Raw genomic sequence first — 22708 nt, 5'->3', positions numbered from 1 at the left:
GTATAAAGGCAAATGGTTTGGCCCTGACCCAATTTAACTGCCGCTCACTCCCTAGTCAGGATTGACACGAACTCTTGGGCATTGTAAAATTTTCCATGCGTGTAAGGCTCACACACAGAGGTATTACATTGTCTTCTTTTGTTTCAGAGACCATCATTTAGTCATATCTCACTCTCTTCTCCCCCTTAGTGGCCTAAACCTGGCACCAGTGGCAAGACTACGGACCACCTGGGAAAAACTTCCCAATAAATATGAAAAGCTCTTCCAGGACCTACAAGACCTGTTTGATCCTTCCAGAAACATGGCTAAGTATCGCAATGTCCTGAGTGGCCAGAACTTACAGCCTCCTGTCATTCCCCTATTCCCCGTCATCAAGAAGGACCTCACGTTTCTCCATGAGGGTAAGTGCAGATGGGCACTGTCTGTTCTGGTGGGAGCTCAGAGTGGACACTATGTGACTTCTTGTTCCTCCTCTGTTAATCTCAGGAAATGACTCAAAAGTAGATGGGCTGGTCAACTTTGAGAAGCTGAGGATGATTGCAAAGGAAATCCGTCATGTTGGCCGAATGGCCTCAGTCAACATGGACCCTGCCCTTATGTTCAGAACTCGGTGCGTGAGTTGTTGGCTGTGGCATGTGTCGGGTAAAAAGGTTAGAGTGAGCTTGCCCGCAGTGAGGAAAAGCTGAATAGTTAATGGTAGGAGTTACATTAGAACCCGATGAGACAATGACCTTCAAGCTGCAGTTTGTGGTGCTGTCTCCTGTCTGCCTCCAGGCCACAGAAGACAATAGTGCAAGCAGGTCGTCCTTCAGACGCTTTTATTGAATGTTGGGTACAGTGTTCACTTCTTATTTTTAGAGCACTGAGCTGTGGAGTTAGAGCTTGTACTTGGTAGCACCAGCTAGTGGAGAATCGTCATAATGTCCTTACAATGTGTTCATCTGTGTGCAGTAAGCGATGGTTGATTCAGTGGAGGGAAGGAACGAAAGGGTTGGTAGAAGTCCTTTAAGCCAGAGCTGTCTGTAGCGAATGCGTGTGAGGTGACTATGCAGTTAATGTCTGTGGGCTTCTAGAACTGCTTGTCCAGAAGTCTGGTCCTTTCTTTCTGAGCTTGTGATCTCTCTGTCTCTTTCTACACCCATGCTTCAATCTCCGTGGCTCACTTACAGGAAGAAGAAGTGGCGGAGTCTGGGGTAAGTGGCAGAGCCTTTGCACGCTCAATTCTTGCTCATCTTGCCATGCCGTTGTTTTCTTACCTGCTCTGTTTTCTGAAGCTTGGCTTTTTTTTTTTTTTTCCCAACCCCTTAACCCTCTTGCTCTATCAGAATTTCAGATGCAAACTGACTTCAGATTTAATCTGTTGGGGCTTTCCTGAAGTCAGGTCCACAAGAGCTGCGAAATGATTGCTATTTTTTCTGGGGAAGACAGAGCAGGCCTTTCCTGGCTGTCTGAAAGATTGTATTATAATGTAATTTGTGTGGTTTGAAATGGAAAAGCTACAGAAGCTGGGAAGGGAAGCATGCTCTTAGACGGTAGAAACTGTGCAACTAAACCCCATTGCACAGTAACTGGAGTGGGTCTGGAGTGTTAGGCACCCCCACGCCTTCAAACCAAAGTTCCTGCAGCTCAACTAACTACTGTTTTCATGCTCTATGGATCAGCCCCTTTAAAATAATTCTTAACAATTCATGTACTAAATAGTTCCCATACATAAGTGTTTACAGTTGCATGACCGTGTATTAACAGATTTACTGTTTTAAAAACTCACCACATTCGACCCACAGCGTAAGGACACAGTTGTGAACAGTGTAGCTGAGTTTAATTAAATCTGTATAACATACCCCCATTAAGAAAAGCAAGTTTCACATCGTAAGTTGCCCCTATGGTCTCTCAGTATCCTTGCACAAGCTTTTACATGCAATTATGTTTTCTGGCTTCTGTGAGAGAACGGACTTTGAATGCTCTGTGAGATGAACAGTAGGATTTACTGGTAGGAGCACATGCCGCAGAGATATCCGTGTCTTTGTATTGGGTATAGTTTCCTTTCAACCAAACATTGTGGATCCTCCCATAGCAGTTTACTTACTGGAGTGGGGCCTGGGGCCTTTAAGCAGAGAGTCCTTACACAGTCTGGCAGTTCTGGTAGATCAGCCTGTACGTGCTCCAGACAGTTGCAGGCTTCTTTTTCCATCCTCCAGGTCGCTGAGTCAGGGCAGTGCGAATGCCACAGTGCTGGATGTTGCTCAGACAGGCGGGCATAAAAAGCGGGTACGCCGTAGTTCCTTCCTCAATGCCAAAAAGCTGTATGAAGATGCCCAAATGGCTCGGAAAGTGAAGCAATACCTGTCCAACCTGGAGCTGGAGATGGACGAGGAGAGTCTTCAGACACTGTCACTTCAGTGTGAACCAGCAACCAGCACATGTGAGTGCCTCCCCAAATCAGCCGCAGACTGATCCATGTGTAATGGTGACGGTCAAAGGGGGGCTTCGAGCAGCAAGGCACACAGTGCCTGAGGCATGCTCTCCTGGTGCTTGACTGGGTCTTCGTGCCCAGTTAAGTTAGTGTGGTATAGAGACAGTGAGCCCACACCTCCTTGCTTTGGCTTCATCTGACACAGCCAGCACCACAAGCAAGAGACGTAGAGGAGATTGTGGCTCCAGTTGGCGTGCTTTTTTTTCCTCACAGAATAACTCCCAAAGTGGTGGGCAACATGGGCAAGGATTATCAGATCAGAGGGGTGTACAGTACTGGATGTGCTGGCTACTGGGTCTAACTCAGCTCTGCCAACATCCATCACCTTCCCACTAAAGCAGGGATCCTACTGCACAGTCCGCTGCATCGTAGTCCGATGTATAGGTTCAGATAACTGGCCAGGCCATGAACCACGTATGGTGCTGCACATCTGCAGTTCCAGCTTCTGAGGAGGCTGAGGTTGGAGGCTCATTCAAGCCCAGGATTTCAGTTGCCACCTTGAACAAAATAGTGACACAAAACTGTTAAAAATGAAAAAAGAAAACATGGCCAGTCTCTACCTGGAGCACTTTCCTTTGTGTCTGTCTCTATAGTATAAGATTAAAGCATTTGCTTTTAGGGCACTTTGATAATTTAAACGTGGGATAGATAACTTGACGGTCACGTGAGTCAGTTGACCCAGGGCGTGAGACTGGAGAGATGACTTAGTGGCTAAGATCACTCACGGCTCTTCCAGGGGTTCCCAGTGCAATTCCCAGCATACATGGTGGCTCATAACCATCAAGCACTCGTGTTCTAGGGCATCCAATGCCCCTTTGTCCACTCAGTGCCCTTCTGTACCCATGACACTGTAAGTTCCCATGTGACATGGCTAAGGGCGTGCGTAGATGCGCGACCTGAGTATTCTGACCCGTGGCTCTGAGTGTGCGGTGCCAGAGTTCTGCATGTGACGCTTCCAAACAGCACTTAGTGCTCCCGGAAACCGCCATCTACCATACAGTCCCAAAGCAGCACTGGCCGCTATTTGATCAAAGACAGCGTTCCACCCTTGGCGCATTTGATACTAAGTAGATATCAGTTAACAGCAGTATCTCAGATGTGGCACTGAGTTTTGGATGCCATTTTAAAACAATTCTTGATTTTCCTATTTTGATTTTTATCGTGTATTATTTTTTAACATTTATTTATTTATTTATAAAATATGGTTGGTTAATACCCCATATGCTATTTCGTACATGTAGATGTTAGAGGACAGCTTGGTTCTCTCCCTCCATATTTTTCAGGGATCAAGCTCCAGTGGTCAGGCTTGGCAGCAACATCCAGAGCCATCTTGCCTGCCAGTGTTTCTGTGTTTAACATCCATGCACATCGACCTGTCCTGCTTTTTATTTTTACGTGGTGCTTAGCAATTTAACCCTCTTTGAGATCATTCATTCATAAGGCAAATAAGTACCCTCATCCTGAAATGCCCCTCGTTTTCTGAAGCTGGGGTTTCCCCTCCCTCTGTTCTTGGGTGTCAGTAGGAGTGGGGTGCATGCTGGTGCTCTAGGTGCACATGTCTGCAGCCCTGAACTTGTCTCCATGTTATGCTGACACCTTAGCTCTATGCTCTGTTTTCACCCTAAACAACTCCTAGTGCCCAAGAACCCTGCAGACAGGAAGCCTGTCAAGTCCGAGACCTCCCCAGTGGCTCCACGTGCAGGGCCCCAGCAGAAAGCGCAGCCTCAGCAGCCGTTGGCACCCCCTCAACCATCGCATAAAGTCAGCCAGGGGCTGCAGGTGCCTGCTGTGTCCCTCTACCCCTCACGAAAGAAGGTGCCAGTGAAGGATCTGCCGCCCTTTGGTAAGTTTCTCAATGTCTTCTCAGGTGGTACTGTTAACAACTTTCTCAGGTTGGGAAATAATGTTTATCCTGGATAACTTGGTCGAAGACATTTTACTTCTTTGTAACTGTTTCTCTCTAAGACAGTTAGCAAGTTGAGCTTCACAACTTTTTATAAACAATGTTTCTTTTTTTCTTAGTATCTATTAATTATACAGTGGGCTTCACTGTCGCACTTGTCCTAAATGTGTATGGAGCTGGGGGTGGGGGTTATGGTTGGTTGATATTGTTGTTCTTTCTGTGGTATTGCAAACCCCTTCAGCTCCTTCAGTCCTTTCTCTAACTCCTCCTCTATTGGGGTCCCTGCGCTCAGTCTGATGGTTAGCTGTAGGCATCCGCATCTGTATCAGTAAGACTCTGGCAGAGCCTCTCAGGAGACGTCCATATCAGGCTCTTGTCAGCAAGTACTTTATTGGTGTGTTGATAGGTGTCCAGGGTGGATCCGTGTCTTTCCTATTGTGAAGAGTGCAAGGGTTGATGTGGATGGCACGGGTAGTATAGGTTGGTCATACGCACCGGACCTTCTGTCCTGAATCCTGACTTCCTGGAGGCTGCTGGCCTTGTCCACCTGAGTCACCTTGTCCACCAGGCTTCTGCTCCTCCAAGTTCATCCTCACTAGGACTTGTTTTCTTGGTGGTGGTCATTCTGACTAGAGTAAAATGGAATCTCAGTGTACTTTTGACCTTCAGTTCCTTTATGGCTAGGGATATTGGAGGGTTTTTATGTATTTATTGGCCATTTACATTTCTTCTTTGGAGAACTATCTGGTCAATTCTTTTTTTAACTGAATTTTTATAGTGTTTAATTTCTTGTTTTTTTTTAATATATTCTGAATATTAATTCCTGTTGAATGACTAGTTTGCAAAATGGTCTTCCATTCTGTAGGAATAGCATCTAATTTAATAGGTCATCTGCCATGGCAACTTAAGGGGCGACACAGGGGACTGCATTCTTACTGACTTAAGCTTTAACATACAGAAGTTGACCTCATTCACATACATCATTTAAGCAAATTTCGTAACTACAGGAAGCTTAGGCAAAATATGTTTAAGTTAAATTATTTGTCTGAAGTGATTTTTGTTTTTTGTTCTGTAGAACTAGGGATCAAACCAAAGCACATGCCAGGCATGAAGGTGGATTTCCACTTGATGCTCACTAATTCTGTAACTCTTAGACAGAGGACACAGCTAATGTCTGAACAATAAAGAAATCAGGAATCTTCTTCCCATGAGCAGAACATTGGTTCTTTGTGTAAATAAACAACACAATGACTCCATACAACTGTTCTTGCTTCTGAATTTATGTAGAAAGAAAAAATTGGAACAAAAGGAAAGAAGTTTATAAAGTTGCCCACGAAGTTGGATTTGGAAACTCATTCCCATTTCCAAGTTGACAGTAGGCAGTGTGTCCCACCCGTGTTCTTGTTCTGAGTTGACAGTAGACTGTGTCCCACCTGCGTTCTCGTTCCCGAGCTGACAGTAGGCAGTGTGTCCCACCTGCACTCTCACCTCCTGATCAGTGAGTGTTTCATTCTGTCTGTGGGAAACAAGACTCTTCCCTTGGCGTATTTCCCTTTCCAACACTTGTATCTATCTTACAGCAAACAAACTGAGTGACACATTTTCCCATTACCTGTATTCTCAGTCCACATACATTCCTGATCCCTCTGCTGTGTGCTTCTGTCTCCTCTTCTGTACTGAACTTTGCATATAGAAGACTGTCATTCTTCTTTTTATCTACAAATACCCATTAGCTATATTTAATGTGAGGTAGGCGTTCCTGAATATAAAGCTGTCTCCCATTTTCTCAAAGAGAATGTCTCTCAAAATATCTTCTAGGTTCATTTGAATTTATGAGCCTTATAATGTGGATGAAATGTCACCTGTCATCCTGAGATTAAGTTTAATGTATCTAAAGTTGCACTATAAAAAAATACTAATTTGAAGATATGAAGAGGTTTTCCTCCCCCATTCTGTTTCACGAGATTGTTCTGTCCTAAACAATCCCAGCATCTTGTACCTCAATAAAAGCCTTCAACTGCAGCGTGTGGTTATACACACCTGTGTCCCAGCGTCCAGGAGGACTGTGAGTTTGCAGCCTGTCTGGGCTACATCGAAGTTCAGTGCCTGCTGGGGATACTTAATGAAACCCTGTTTCAAAAAGTAAATAGGTTATGGCTAGAACCACTTCAAAGCACCAAGCACGGCTGCTAACATGTAGCATCTTTATCTACAGCCACTGAAAGAAAGATAATGGAAGTCTTTTGGAGAGTGTGTGTGAGAGCCTGGCCCTGGAAATAGTTTCCTGTCGAAATTGTTCACCCAGTGAAGTGGCTCAGTGGAGAAGGCTGTGTGCCAGCAAACCCAATAACCCGAGTTATCCCTGGGACCCTCATCATGGAAGGAGAGAATGAATTCCAATAAGTTGTCCTCTAATCCCCATCCACGTGCCACCCCCCGCCCAACACACACCAGACAAATGGGAGATGGCTTCATAAAGATGCTTATTACCAACTCTGATAGGATCATAGAACCTACATGATGGAGGGAAAGAACCCACTGCAGGTTGTCCTCTGACCTCCACAAATGCAACATGGTATACACACACAATAAATAATAAATTGTAAAAAGCCAAGTGTGCTTGCAAAGAGACACAGACACACACATACATGAATAAAAGTGTCCTTCCTTCCTTCCTTCCTTCCTTCCTTCCTTCCTCTCTCCCTCTCTTTCCTTCCTTCCTTCCTTTCTTTCTTTCTTTCTTTCTTTCTCTTTCTTTCTCTTTCTTTCTTTCTCTCTCTCTCTCTCTTTCTCTCTCTCTCTTTCTCTTTCTTTCTTTCTTTCTTTCTTTCTTTCTTTCTTTCTTTCTTTCTTTCTTTCTTTCTTTCTGAGTCAGGGTCTCACTACATGGACCAGACTACTTTCAAACTTACCAAAATCCACCTGCCTCTGCCCTGCAAAAGCATGTGCCACCACACCTAGCTTGCTAAGATGTTTTAAGGGGGGAAAAGTACCCATTCAGGTAGCATTAATGTAGTTGATACATTTATGCATACTGTGTATGTTAATACTTTGATATTTAATCAAAGAACTGCTTTAAGAGTGATTTTATAATGGAGTTACACCAAAACAGCATCGAGGGGTTGTTGGTGGGGCTCAGTTGCTAGAACACCTCCTAGGCTGTATGAATTCCTGGGTTCTATCCCTATCACTACAGAAGCCAGATTTGGTTGCCATTGCTGGCAATGCTAGCACTTAGTATGTGGAGGCAGGAGGATCAGAAGTGTTCAGTCATTTTCAGCTACATAGAGAGTTCCAGGCCAGCCTGAGATATGTGATACCAGTTTCAAAACAAGCAAAATTAAAATAAAACAGTGTCAAATCACTAAAGGTACACGGAAGGGATAGGTTCTGTCAACTCCTTTTTAATGGGTCTGTTAAGTCTATGACCATTAAAACCAGTCCTGACTCTAGATAATTTTAGGCTATTACCACTTTCCAGAAATGTCTTGATTGTCCAGAAGCAGCCTGAAAATAATCTGTAAAGCATTTTAATGTGACTTCCTTATTTCATTGTATTGTTATGGGACTCTGTTTCCTCCATCTTCTTCCTGTGTTCCTGCTGTCTCCGTCACCCCTTCAGAAACCTCTCCTGGGCTTCTGGAGTACTCCACAGAAGACTAGCTGTCTCCTGCCTTCTTCTCCCTCTCTTTATTTGATCAAATATTAATGACATGACTGCCTTAGAGCCCTCTCATTGACTTTCCATAGTTACTTCCTGTTAAGTCTCATTTCTTTGTCTCCCTTCCTCCTACCAACCCCCCCCTGCCAGCTGATATTTCTTAAAATATCAAAATGTCTTGTTTCTAACCAAAACCCGAGGCTCAACTGGAATTGAAATGGAATGCCTGCCTTCATCCTTAATTCAAATGTCCAATCCTCTGGCTTTCCCCCCAATGTTGCTTAATAAGACACAGGTGAATATGATGGCTGGTGTTCATAATCCAAGTAACACATCACAAGCACTGTTCAAAGTACTCTGATGGCTAATCAGTCAGAAGCCAACCCATGCCGTGCTTCGTACAGCAGAAGAGCACACATGTAGACCAGAAATAGATTGCAACTGGCAATGCTGAATATTGAGAATAGGGGGCCTTTTCTTTTACTATTCAGTCTTTCCTTTCCGTCTTTGCTTGCTTGTTGATTTGAACGCCTGTGCGTGCTAGGCAAGTGCTCTGTCACTGGGTTCTCAGTCCTTTTCATTCTCTAAAATGAGGGCCTGAACTATTTTTGTTTGTTTGTTTGTTTGTTTGTTTTTAATAGGCATAAACTCTCCACAAGCTTTAAAGAAAATCCTGTCCTTGTCTGAAGAAGGGAGTTTGGAGCGTCATAGGAAGCAAGCAGAAGACACAATATCAAACGCATCCTCACAGCTCTCATCACCCCCCACCTCACCTCAGAGCTCTCCAAGGAAAGGTAGGGCTCAGCCACACCATCCCCGTGCAGGTCTACACACAGTCCACAGGATTCCAGAGCGGCTCTCTATGAAAGTTTCAGTATTGTATGCAAAGGATCTGATGGGATGTGGCTGAATTTCCCTCATCTGTTTATAAATTTGGAAGAATGATGCTTATTTTTGACATCATGGTTTCCTCTTAACTGACTATCAAAGACAGGTGTTACACTAGCGTGCTAGCCAACAGCACATAGGGACAGACAGATTATCCATTTCCCTACAGCCAAAGCCAAGACGCTTACCTTAGAGATTAGAGGACAGGGTCCATAACTAGAAGAAATGCCCATTGATTTCTCTTTCTGAACTTCAGTTTTCTCACCAAGGATAGTATTTTCTAATTCCATCCATTTCCTAAATTTTTCATTGTTTCTTTTTCTTTATGGCTGAATAAAACTGTGTATGTCCACCACATTTCCTTGTCCACCCCTCTAGACTTGGATTTCCTCATTGTGAATAGAGCTCCGGTAGACGTACATGTGCAAATACCTTGTAGGTTGGAGTCATGGGTATTTGCTAGGAGAAGTATAGCTGGATTACTCGATAATTCTGGTTTTAGTTTTTTGAGGAAACTCTACACTGATTTTCATAGTGGATGCCAGTTTACATTTTCCAGGGTCATGAAGAGGGACTCTCTGTCCCCCACAAGCTCCCTAGCCTTTGATGTCATTGGGCTTCTGGATGACATTCTGTCAGTGATGCCTTAGTATTTCCCTGATGGCTAAGAAGCCTGGAACTTAAAATTTTTACTATTCTGTCTGTTTCTTCTTTGGGGAACTTTTTTCAGCTGAGTGGCTTGTTTATTGGTGGCCATTGTGGTTTGGGGTGTTTCATTACTCTAGTTTTATATATAGTCTAGTTATCAACCCTTGTCTGAGATAGAATTGGCAAAGGTTTTTTCCCATTCTGTAGGCTGTGTTCACTCAGTGGGTAGTTTTTATTGTTATGGGGGAGTTCATAATCCCATTTGTCAGTTCTTGGGGCCTTTTCTGGTGCTCTTTGACTACTAGCCTGGACCTCTATCTTGACTTATTTTCCTCAAACAGGTTAATTATTTTAGGTATTAAATGGAGGTCTTTGATGTACTTGGAATAGACTTTCATGTAGTATGAGAGATGAGGACCTAATTTCATTCTCCATAGGTGGAGGCACCAAAATGTCTGTTTTGCCCTTCCCTTCCCTAGCCTATGTTTTTAACACTTTTGTCAAAAATCAGGGGGCTCTAATTGTGTGGATTTGTCTCTAGGCCCTCCCTTTTGTTTCACTGATCTTTGTGTCTCTTTTTACGCAGTACTGTGCTATGGGTGTCACTATAACTCAGAATACAGTTGGAGATCAGACACGATGGTACTCTTCTGAGCAGTGTTCATTCTGCTTAGAGTTACTTTGACTCTCTTGGTCTTTTGTGTTTCTTTGGGGATTTAAGGATTTTTTTTCTACTTCTGTGAAAAATGTCATCTTCAATTTAACAAATATCATTCCAGTGTCTTCAAGTTTGCACTGTAGTAGTCTCTTACCCTTTGTTAGATTTTTCTCTGGATAGTTTCACTGTGTCTTGGCGCTGTTAGTACTGAGATGTTGTTTCTAACTTTCCTCTCCTTAGCTCGCTGTTAGTATATTAAAAAGTGTATACTTTTTGTATGTTTATTTTATATATTGCTACTAGACTGAAAGTGTTTATCAAATCTGCTATGATCTGTAGGGTTTTCAAGACATCTACAAATATAGTTTGATCTCTTCCTAATTTCTTTCTTATGGAAGATACTAGTATTCTTTACTAGTATCTCTCTTCTTCTGTTAGGTTCGGAGAGAGCAGCACTGGGCACTGGTGGGAGGAAAGTAGTTTAGAGAGTGGGGTTTTTTGGGGGGTTTAAGAGCATCAGTATTGGATCAGTGGAGTGAGGAGTGAATGAGAAGGGAGAAGAGAAGGGGTGGAGAAGAGGAAGAACGAGGAGAAGTATGCTGAGGGATCAGGAAAGCAGGAAAGACTAGAGATGGCTCAGCAGTTAGGAGCACTAGCTACTCTTCCACAGGACCCAGGTTCAGTTCCCAGTTGTGGCAGCTCACAACCATCTGCTACTCCAGTTTCAGGGGATCTGATACCCTGTTTTGGCTTCCTCTTCCTCCTCTTCCCCCTCTTCTTCCTCCCCTTCTTCTTCCCCTTCCTCTTCCTCCCCCTCCTCTTCCTCCTGCCCTTCCTCCTCTCCTCTTCCTCATTCTCTTCCTCAGCATCAGGTACCCACATAGTACACACAGCCTCACAAAAGCAGAACATTCATACCCATAAAATAAATAAAAATTTAAAAATAATATTTTCCAATGAGATACAGATTATAGTCCAACAACTTAATGCTTAAGGTACAAACATATATGCACTTTTAAAAAAAGCTTAAATGTATATTTATATATAATAAAAATTTAAGGTATAATAAAATAATAATAAAAGAATAAAATAATACAAACCCAAATGAGCAATAAACAAATAGAAGGTACTGTGTTCTCAGCCAGCCTTCTTCCTCAGTTGGCAGTGGGCAGTGTTCATTCCCTTGGGGTGCGGCAGTCTGTTGCCCCACTGGCCTGCTGGTTCCTTGCGGCTCCTACCTGCAGTAGCTGATATGGGGTGCTGTTGTCTCTCAGCTTCAGACTCCTCCTAGACATCTTTCTGGTTAGTTGTCCAAGCTCACTGTATTACACTTGACTCTTGAGACACTGAGTTCAGACCCTTCCCTGATATTTCTTTTAGATATAGACAACATTTATGTATATAACTATTTAAAACATATTGTTTTTTTGAGTGGGGAATATTTTATAGTTGTTTGTTTGTTTGTTTTGTTATTTTTTAATTTAAAAAGTCTTATGAGCCCTGCCTGGTCCAAAACCGATCATGTAGACCAGCCTGGCCCTAGACTTGCTAATCCTCCTGCCTCTGTCTCCTGAGTCCTAGATTAACAGGCATGTACGACCACTGCTGGCAAACTTTTTTTTTTTGGTTCTTTTTTTCGGAGCTGGGGACCGAACCCAGGGCCTTGTGCTTCCTAGGCAAGCGCTCTACCACTGAGCTAAATCCCCAACCCCTCTGGCAAACTTTTTAAAAGTTTGTTTGTTTGTTTGTTTATTTCTTCTCATATTACATCCTACAATTTTTCATGTTAACAACCTGCTCAACGCATGTGTACCCCTTCCCCCCTTTTTTACTGATCATAAGTGTGGAGAGAACTATTTTTATATTAATTTTTTTCTACTTAAATTAAAATTTATGCCATAGTAATATATAAAAGAGGCCTCTGAATATAAAAAATATAATGTTCCATATATATATATTTATTTTAGTCTTGATTGCCTTTCTTGTTTTCAAGAGATAGCATCTGTCCTTAAGTTGATATTTTCCCAGATTAAAATAGCTGATAATTTCTTTCCACAATTCCCCATGTTGCTCCCTCCCTCCCCTGGCCTCTCAATTGCATGCGTGTCAACCAGGAGTAAAGGAGATTATTTTCCTTACAGAAGTGTGAAAGGGCTAAGAATTTAGTGACAGAGCAGAGTGAGCCTCACCATAGCTTTCTGTACATCTGTGTGCAGTGGCTCCAGCGCTCACTGAGTGCACACAGGAGTTCTTTCCATTCCTTTTGCCAAATGGCAGGGAAGTCAGCTGAGGCCTGCTGGCTCCTGGCAGTTTTCTCTTTGAATTGAGAACAGGAGCAAGAATAACAGTGTTCCCAGACGTTCTAGGATGGGTGGAGCTTGTAGAACCAGGCTGAGAGAGTTAGTTGACTTGTTAGCTAAGAAAATGGAAGCATTCCTCCAAGCATCAGGCATTGGGGCAGACTTTGTGGGGAGAGATTTAACTTCATCTGTTGGAACTTGCAGTGTGCTTTATAAAAAGACATACCATAAATGACCATTTTAAACCTTATCAAGACCTGTGTAGCCTTTGAAATATAAATCAGGGCCTGTGTGGACTGAAATGACAGAATTTAACATTCAGATGCTCTCCAGTGCTGCTGTTGCATTTGTTTTGTAAGTGGCATTGGAAACATTTACATTGTGGTAGGTGTGGTAGTGCTGCTCCTAATCTCTGAGGTAACTCCAACAGAAATTTTAGACACCAGCCTGGGCTAAAAGAGGAGTAACTTACATCCTGTGTGATTATATCTGTTAATCAGCCATATATTATTAGAGAAATTTAAAATTTGAGTGCTGAGAAAGATTGAGGAGTTTTTCATTAAATATATAAAAATGTCACTGCAACCTTGAATGTCCCCCTGAACCTTATGACAATCAGAATTATTTTAGGAACAACTAAGAGTTAAGAGTCCTCTCAGGACAGGAAATGAACATCTATTGAGCCAGTGCAGGCCTGAGGAAATGCATGCTACATCCTTCAAACCAACTATCTTGTAGGTCATTTAACTAATACATTATTAATGTTGAAAAAAATGACAGAAATCCAAAAGTACCTTCTTCGTGTCTTATTCTTGTTATTAATGTGTCCGCTTAAAATCTTAAGAACATGTGGATACTTTCTGTTGAACATCCTCGAAAAGTCAAAATATTTGTAATAAGACACTCAGACAGACAAGGTGGCACACACCTTTAATCCCAGCAGGGATGCAGAGGCAGGTGGATCTGAGTTCAGGGCCAGCCTGGTCTACAGAGCAAGTTCTATGACAGCCAGGACTGCTACACAGAGAAACCCTACCCTGGAGAAAAAAAGAAAGAAAGAAAATAAGACACTCACTGACGGCAGTTTGAGGGTCAGATTCACATTTCTCAGACTGATGGTTCTTCTTGATGGAGTTTGGTTGTGGGAGGTTTCAGAGGGCCGGTTTTGTTTGTCTTGCTCTGCTGAGATTGAAATTGGCGTCTCAGACACGCCAGACCGGTGCTCAGTCTTTGAGCTGTGTTCTGGGTTTACTAACAGCAGTGTGTTTGTACCACACACTGCCACAGTTTCTTCATCTTTACCTAGGGTGCGTAACAATAGATCCTTTTCTCACCATCGAATAAGCAACTTATACTTTATTAGAGTAAAATTCGGGTCTTTTTCAGGTATTTTTAAGTTTTTGAATAAACTCCCATTTCATTGTCAACTTCTATTTTTTGCCCGTTTGGTGGACCTGTTCAGTTTTTGAAACCTAACTAATTACGGCATTTACATTTCCCGTTCAGGGTATGCATTGGCTCTCAGTGGGACTGTGGATAATTTCTCAGATTCTGGTCACAGTGAGATTTCTTCACGATCCAGTATTGTCAGCAATTCTTCTTTTGACTCGGTGCCAGTCTCTCTGCATGATGAACGGCGCCAGAGGCATTCTGTCAGCATTGTGGAGAGCAACCTAGGGGTGGGCAGGATGGAGCGGCGGACCCTGATGGAGCCTGATCAATACAGCCTAGGGTAAGCGTCTGTTCCTTGCATTCTTTCCTGTCTTTTTGTGTGGGTCTGTGAGTGAGTGCCACACTATTTTTGTTGAGCAGTCTGCTTTTGTAATTGTGTTTACTCCTTGTGGTCCTCTGTGGCTCTGTGCTGGAGGAAGACTGTCACAGTAGTAGACACACCCCAGTCTCTGTCTGAGCTACCCCCATGCCATCCTGAGCCTTGTAGGGAAAGTGTTCCTTCTTTGTTGCAAGTTGTTCTCTCCCCACATTTGCTTTGTAAAGAGGTATATGAGCGATATGCCAGGACTCTGGCCCCATTCAAGAGTACTTTCGTCCTCTCTGGGGTGGAAGAAAGCATCCTTTCTAGGCAGGGCGGCTCATGTCTATTATCCTACCACATAGGCTGAGGAAGAGGTTCATGCGTTGAAAGCCAGACTAGGCTTCAAACCAAGAACCTGTCTCAAAGCAGCATAGCAGTCCGTCAGCAGAAGGGCATTGGCAGCCTCACAGCGTCCTTTTCTTTGTTCTGCTGGACAGATCATATGCCCCAGTGTCTGAAAGTCGAGGCCTGTATGCCGCAGCGACAGTCATCTCTTCTCCTAGCACAGAGGAGCTTTCCCACGACCAAGGGGACCGTGCTTCTCTCGATGCTGCTGACAGCGGTCGGGGGAGCTGGACATCATGCTCAAGTGGTTCTCATGACAACATACAGACCATCCAGCACCAGAGAAGCTGGGAAACACTGCCATTTGGGCACACTCACTTTGACTATTCAGGGGATGCGACAGGTATATGGGCCTCCGGCGGCCATATGGACCAAATCATGTTTTCTGATCATAGCACAAAATATAATAGACAGAATCAGAGTAGAGAGAGTCTTGAACAAGCCCAATCCCGGGCAAGCTGGGCGTCTTCCACGGGCTACTGGGGAGAAGACTCAGAAGGCGACACGGGCACTATCAAGCGAAGGGGTGGGAAGGATGTCTCCACTGAGGCAGAGAGCAGCAGCATGGTGCCTGTGACTACAGAGGAAGCTAAGCCTGTCCCTATGCCTGCCCACATAGCCGTGACGCCCAGCACTACCAAGGGACTCATCGGTAAGTGTGCAAATGGGGGACCAGGGCACACCTGAACCGTGGGTGTAACCTAACTACTGTGGGAACGGGCTCCTCTCTCAGCTGTCCAGCAGTGAGGTCTGAACTGAAGTGACTCGGCCTCAACAGCCGAGATTGTGTTCGGAGAGATGCAATTAAACATTCGGTAAAGAGTAGCCCTTAGCCCACAGCCAGTAGGCTCTTGGTGTGGCTATTAGCCAGTCTATAGTTTTTTCATTTTACCTGAAAATTATTAAGATACATAAACATTCTTCACAGAGTGATTTCCTTTCATTGAAACTTATAAAAATGGTTTATTATTCTCTTGTCCCCTTGAATTGTGTTAAGAACTCTATAGCCTTTGTATATTAAAGCCTTTTTTGTTGATGTTTTTGTTATACAGACACATTGTTTATTAAACAAATTCTTTGTGCATTCTGGAACAGGAGTAAAGAGTTCAGAAATGAGTAAAAGCGAGGGAATGGGGTGTCAGTCAGAGCAAGAACCCCTGTCCTGACACTTCAGACCCTCTGCTGTGCTCATCCTTAAAATGGGCTTCAGAATTTTACCTTCTAAAAAACGACTTACTTACTGTTCTTTTACAAGCATAGGTATTTTGAGTACATGTGTCTGTGTGAGAGCGTCTGATACCCTGAAGCTGAAGTTATAGACCGTCATGATCTGCCATGTGGGTGCAGGGAACTGAATCTGGGCCCTTTGTCAGAGCAGCCAGTGATACTGACCACTGAGCTATCTCTTCAGCCCCCATGTTATCCTAATAGGGCTAGTGTGCGTGTGGAAGAGGGCTTGACAACATCAGCAGCACCTGAACGTGCTGGTGCTCTCTGGTGTAAAGACTGGTGTAAAGACTGGTGAGTCCTAGGAGAGCGCTGTTCTGTGCAGCATACCTGAATGTCTGTCTAACAGAACTGCCGTGTAGATTGTGAGGTATGCATACAGCCGTTTCACATATCACTATATTAGTGAGGAAATAGTTCTGAGGCCCCATTAAAAAGTGATGTGTGGATCACTTAATATGCCGTAAAGATGAATAAGGAGGTTCAGTTCATAATTCTCCAGCAGATTGTTTTAAAATATTTTCTGTTAGCAAACTTATTCTCAGAATTTTTATTGCTGAAGAGGAAAGAAGTATTATTTCAAGTCCCTAATGAAAATCAAGAAAACTTGAATTGTAGTCAGTTCACAAATTTTGTGTTACAGATTACAAATTAATAGTTTTTTCATTAAAGAAATCATGAACTTTCAGGAAAGCAAATGCCATTTTTGTTTCCAGGACATTGTCATCCTGTTCCAGTCTTCTGATTTTACTTAATTTACTGTTTTCCAACCTGAAACCTACAGAGCTAGAGCAGTGTAGAACTGGTTGTCTATTTGGTATGATTGGGAAATGCCCAACAAGCATGAACTGTACTCTTTGGTTACAGGAAGAGAAGAGGAAAGGGGATTTTTACCCCGCACTCATGTGTCCCAGGCATGTGCCTGGTCCCTCTTGTGCCTGTTTTGCTTTAATCTTCACAGTAGGACTAAGGGTTAGGTGGCCAACAGTTTTAACGTCAACTGTTTTTAGCTGAACTTCCATGGTTTGCAATAGTAGCTTTGTTCAGCAGTTATAACACTGCACAGAAATGACTTGGTGAGCATTTGCTACAGACAGCCTAGTTCCCCAATGAGGCTACCCTGCGCCGCCCTTTGCTCCTTGAAAGGCCTGAACCTGACACCCTGCCTTGTCTTTGCAGCACGAAAGGAAGGCAGGTACCGGGAGCCGCCTCCCACACCTCCAGGCTACGTGGGCATTCCCATTGCCGATTTCCCAGAAGGGCCTTGCCACCCCGCCAGGAAGCCCCCGGATTACAACGTGGCCCTGCAGCGGTCCCGCATGGTGGCACGGCCCACTGAGGCCCCCGCACCAGGCCAGACGCCGCCGGCAGCCACAGCCAGCCGGCCGGGCAGCAAACCGCAGTGGCACAAGCCCAGCGACGCAGACCCACGCCTCGCGCCCTTCCAGCCGCAGGGCTTCGCCGGAGCGGAGGAGGACGGTAGGCTTCCCCCACACCCCACCCGGGCTCCTGGGTAACCCACTGGCTGCTTGGAAGAGTGGGGGCGTTGTTTCCAGGAGTTTTAGCTGAATACTGTAGTGGGCTCTTTTCTACTTTTTTATTTTATTCTTTCCTCTTTTGCGAGAGGAAGAACTTTTCTTTGAATGATTTAAGAACTGCAATGATTATCAGAGTGGCTTGTAAGAAGTATGAGCTTTATTGGAGTTTTAGGACTTCCCCACCCCCACCTCCTCCCGTGCTAGGGGTAGACCCCAGGACCTAGGGGTGCTAATTCTACCTGTGACACAGCTAGCCTGGATTTCTATCACAATACTTAGTAAAGCTGAAGCTGTGTGTGTGTGTGTGTGTGTGTGTGTGTGTGTGTGTGTGTGTGTGTGTGTGTGTGCGCGCGCGCGCGCGTGTGTGCCGTCTGCATGCGGAGGCCAGATCAAATAAATGACAGCACATTTGGTTCCCTAGAACTGTTAAAAAGGTTGTGCCTACTATGTGGGTTCTGGGAAACAAACCCCAGACTTTGGGAAGAGGACTCCTTCTAGACTTCTTAAGGTATAACTGTATTGTTAAAAGATGAAGGGCGTGGGGCTGAAGAGGTGGTTCTGTGGCTAAGAGCTCTTGTTTCTGGCCAGAGGACCAGAGTTCAGCTCCCAACATTCATGTGGACACCTTACGTCAGCCTAGAAACAGGAGATCCAACTCTGCTAGCCTCTGGTGCTCATGTGTGTGAACACACTCACATGAAATCAAAGAAAACAGTTGTTTTAAAGGAAGCCTGGAGCGGCAGCGCTGTGGTTAAGAGTGTATACTGCTCTTGCAGCAAAGTTCAGTTTCCATAGCTGTGTAGGTGTGGCTCTCAACTGCCTAAAATGTTAGTGCAGGAAATTCAGTAGCTTCTTCTGACTCCCAGGGACAGCGTTCCTCACATGCCTGGACCTCACACAGAAACAGGCACACCCATAAAATAAATCTTAGAAAAATATATCTGATTTTAGAATGTAAATAAATTTAATAACGTTCCAGCCAATAAGCATGCAATGTACATAATTTTGTTAATTTATTCATTATTATCTTAGTTTGGTTTCTTTTTCTGTTCTAAAAACATTTTGACCAAAAGCACCTTGGGGAAGGAAAGGGTGTGTATCCCTTACGATCCAGGTGACAACCATTCTTCATGGAAGCTGGAGCAGGAACTGAAGCAGAGACCCTGGGAAATACTGCTTAGTAGATTACCCCCAGGCTCACATCCAGCTACCTTTCATATCCAACCCAGGCCCTTTCCTAGTGAGGGCACCACCTGCAGTGGGCTGGGCCTGCCTACACCAGTTAGCAATCAAGAAACTGTCTAACAGGCCACCGTGGAGGCAGTGCCTCAAGTCGAAAGTTCCTTTTTCCAGGCTAGTCAGGGTGACAACCTAGACTGGCTGTCACAATTATTACTGGTTATAAGACAGTAGGCTGGACCAGCTTCAGACACTCCTGGCTCAGCTTCCTGGGTGCTGGGACCCAAATGACCACACCCAGCTGCCTTTTTAGCAGTTTGTATAAACCAGGTATGGCAGCGCACAAATTTAATCCCAGCATTTGGGAAGCAGAGGCAAGAGGATCTCTTTGTGTTCAAGGCCAGCCTGGTCTACATAAGGATTTCCAACATAGCCAAGGTTACATAGAACCTTTCTCAACCCACCCCCAAAGATCTATACATTTTTGTGAATATTGTGGATATCTATTAAGATTTGCATGGTGCACTCATTTTGTTGTTTTTGTGAGACTGGATTTCTCTGTGCAGCCCTGGCTGTCCTAGAACTTGCTGTATAGACCAGGCTGACCTCTAACTCACAGATGTCTGCCTGCTTCTGCCTCTCGAGTGCTAGGACTAAAGCTGTGCACTACCAGGCCCTTTTTAAACTTTTAAAATTACGAAATAGTTGCTTGCCAAAATTCAAGAGTTTTAAGTGAGCGTCATTAAAATGTCTGTTTTTTAAGTGAATGCATGTTAGCACAAAAAAGTTATCTACTTGTTGATTCCTTATTTTGCTTTCTCTCCTGCTGTGTCTGCAGAAGATGAACAAGTGTCTGCTGTTTGAGGCACAGGCTCCTTGAGTGGGCTACCCAAAGGAGAGCACAAGAAGACGTCCCAAGCATTGGAGCCTTGGCACGCACATCTGAGGATGGTGGACCAGTTTGCCTCCTTCCTTCCCTGCCTTAAAGCAGCATGGGGCTTCTTCTCCCCTTCTTCCTTTCCCCTTTGCATGTGAAGTACTGTGAAGAAACTGCCCTGGCACTTTGCAGACTTGTTGCTTGAAATGCACAGCCCAGCAGTCTCTGAGCTGCTGCCTGCCACGTCACGCAGTATCATTCCAAATTCCAAGATCGTCACAAGGCGACTCCCTCTGGCGGCACTTCTCCATGCCTGGAAGGAGTTTCCAGTCTTCCTCTTAGATTTCAGTCCAGTCCTAGACCTCGATCTCATTCGGAAGATGAGAAAAGCTAGCCTTTGAACTACTTGGGGTCTCGAACCCACCAAGGAAGACAAAGACAGATAAGAAATCCTTAGAGTACAGTGCTTGTCCACTTGTTTACAATATCCTTTAAAAAAATAAGTTTAAAGATTGTGTTCAGAGAGTAAATGTTATATCCATTTAATGATTACAGTATTATTTTGAACCTTAAGTAGGATTGCCAGCCTGAGTTTCTGAAAAACCAAATATGCCGGACAGGGTTTGGCCGCACCAAGGGAAGACCTGGGCAGTGACCCTGTCTTCCCATGTCCTTCTGGCCTTGCCCGTGAAGTGCCCTATCCCAGAAGCATCAAACGTTAGCCAATTACTTAAATACCAAGACTCCTCACCTGCTCCTTCCCCAGTGGGCGAGGCTCTAATGTAAAACTGTTTGCACATGGCCAGGTCGGGAACTAGGACTCGTGTGGCCTGTCTGAGCCTTATGAGGCAGGATGGCGTTATTTGAGAGTGTGTCCTGCTCAATTACAATGGATGGCAACCCCTGTTTTTAAGTTATGGGTTTTTTTTTTTTTGTTTTTGTTTTTGTTTTTTGTTTTTTTTTTCAAGTTTTGTTAATTTAGGGTTTTAGAGCTTTTTGTTTTTATTTTTTAAAAGAAACATTTATAACTGGATAGCATTGCAGTGAAGCAGCTTGGGGTGTTGGGAAAAATGCCAGCTGTTTGTACTGCTCTTTCAAGACAGCCTCCCCTTGTTGGATTGGCACCAGAGTGTCTTTAAACATGGTTAAAGGTCACAAACATGGTTAAGTACACCAGCCTTTACAAAGTGGGTCAGTCACGAAGACTGACCCGTGAGTGGCTTTGTGGACGCTGCCTGTGGAGGAGGCGAAAGTGTACACCAGTCTGCTCATAGCTGCTATTAGCCCTAGAATGACTGAAAACGACCCCGCCTTTCTATTTTTGTGTTGTTTTTGCACAGACTCCGGAAAAGTGAAGGCTGCCAATCCGAGTAGTACTCAGATGTGAGGGGCTGCTGATCTTGGATTTTTTTCCATTAAATTCAGCTGATCATATTGATCAGTAGATAAACGTAAATAGCTTCAAATTTTAAAGGTCGAATTGCAGTGTTTTTTCACTGTGTCAAACAATGTCAGTGCTTTATTTAATAATTCTCTTCTATGTCATGGCGTTCGTCTACTTATGTATCACATTGTCACTTCCGCATTTGTAATTTTACATGTAATATGCATTATTGCCAGTTTTACTCTATAGGCTATGGACCTCATGTGCATATAGAAAGACAAAACTCTAGCTCTACCACAAATTGCACAGATGTTATCTAAACATTAAGTAATTGTAGAACATAGGACTGCTAATCTCAGTTCGCTCTGTGATGTCAAGTGCAGAATGTAAAATTAACTGGTGATTTCCTCATACTTTTGATACCACTTGTACCTGTATGTCTTTTAGAAAGACATTGGTGGAGTCTGTATCCCTTTTGTATTTTTAATACAATAATTGTACATATTGGTTCTATTTTTGTTGAAGATGGTAGAAATGTACTATGTTTATGCTTCTACATCCAGTTTGTACAAGCTGGAAAATAAATAAATATAAGATAAAGCCTTGTCTAAATTTTTAATGAATTGTGCATGCTCTTTACTACTGAGATGAAGTAGAGGTTACACTGCAGGATGGGCCTGGGAGGCTGAGGAGTAAACCTCTTGCTTGAGAGAAACTGAGTGACAGCCTGTTCCCTTTTCCTGGCTTTTTATTGAGTCACGGGAATTAATATCATTCATGTTAGCACCAATTAAGCCATGTTCAAATTCTTCCATGTTTCTTGAGGCTCAGTGCAGCCTCTGTCTCCCATAGGACATCTTGGCAGTTTTTTCGTTGATAGTCACGATCACCGAGAGAACAGCTTGGCTGTTCGTTGTAGACATCCAGCTAGCACGTGATACTCTGGTATGTGGGTTGCTTGGTTTCCGTTGCTGGGGTTGAACCCAGAAACCTGTGCCCATTAAGTAAGCTTAGTCTAACTGGTAAGTCTGAGTAGTAGTATTTCAGTCCACAAAAGGAGCATTTATATTTTAATAGGTAAGAATCAGTTAAGTAGCTGCCTGCTTAAATACAGTTTGAGGGCAAAGCATCTTCCTTCGAGCAGATATAAGTGAAAGTCTGAGAAGCTGGACATAAGGCACAGAGATTGGGAGGCCAGGAACTGAAAAGAGACGTGGAAGGGTGGCCCACTCACCTACCAACTCCTGCTAAATCTATCTATCAAAATAGTCAGAGATGGGAAGAAAAAGGAAAGGTTGTCCTGGCGACTCCACCTGTTTAAGAGAACGTTCTCCTCATCACTTTTTGTCTTCTGCAAAAAAAAATACAAAGCCAAGGCAAGTTATTTGTCGCTGCTATTCCTGTCTTACTACCCTTCCACACTCTTAAGTAAGCAACCGTTATAGCCAAATAGCTAGCTGTCTGTAGGACTCCGAGCGGTAAGTACCAACCAGATACAACCAGTAAGGGAACAGTTTTCATGTGCCTATGAATAATATAACTGCTATTTACCACTCTAGTTGGCAGTTAATTTTTCTATGGCCCTTGTGCTGTAAATAAATTCTTCCCAAAGTTTGTCCTCTTGTGTTCCAATATGTTTAAGAGACAATTTATCGGAGAAAATAAGTTTAAAGTCAGCGAAGGATCCACATGATAAGCAAATGCCTCTTAGTCTGGAATCAGCTAGCTGTATGTAGTTCTTGCCTCTCTAGATAATGAAGGAGGGCTGCCCAACACTGCCTTTCCTTCCAGAATTTGAGATAGGGCTGATAAGC

The 22708-nt window shown here is 43.8% G+C and overlaps 1 protein-coding gene across 11 annotated transcripts in view; it reads left to right on the top strand.

Moving 5' to 3' along the window:
• Nucleotides 1-21502, top strand: part of Rapgef2 (Rap guanine nucleotide exchange factor 2) — a 222272-nt gene extending 200770 nt beyond the window's left edge. For 9 of the 11 annotated variants that reach the window (XM_063281807.1, XM_063281806.1, XM_063281809.1 and 6 more), the window contains 10 exons: nucleotides 190-401; nucleotides 487-610; nucleotides 1170-1193; nucleotides 2199-2422; nucleotides 4110-4316; nucleotides 8679-8831; nucleotides 14038-14263; nucleotides 14782-15341; nucleotides 17096-17395; nucleotides 19472-21494. In XM_063281807.1, the coding sequence (XP_063137877.1) occupies nucleotides 190-401; nucleotides 487-610; nucleotides 1170-1193; nucleotides 2199-2422; nucleotides 4110-4316; nucleotides 8679-8831; nucleotides 14038-14263; nucleotides 14782-15341; nucleotides 17096-17395; nucleotides 19472-19497 (2056 nt within the window). In that variant the 3' untranslated portion in view covers nucleotides 19498-21494. Of the gene's footprint in view, nucleotides 1-189; nucleotides 402-486; nucleotides 611-1169; nucleotides 1194-2198; nucleotides 2423-4109; nucleotides 4317-8678; nucleotides 8832-14037; nucleotides 14264-14781; nucleotides 15342-17095; nucleotides 17396-19471 lie in introns of all 11 variants that reach the window. The other 2 variants (NM_001107684.1, XM_063281808.1) reach the window with 2 other exon arrangements.
• Nucleotides 21503-22708: the final 1206 nt, after the last annotated feature.

This window comes from Rattus norvegicus, chromosome 2 (assembly GCF_036323735.1).
Source record: "Rattus norvegicus strain BN/NHsdMcwi chromosome 2, GRCr8, whole genome shotgun sequence".
Lineage (NCBI taxonomy): Eukaryota > Metazoa > Chordata > Mammalia > Rodentia > Muridae > Rattus > Rattus norvegicus.
Note: the sequence above shows the minus strand (reverse complement) of the source record. Positions and strands in the feature narration are given on the sequence as shown.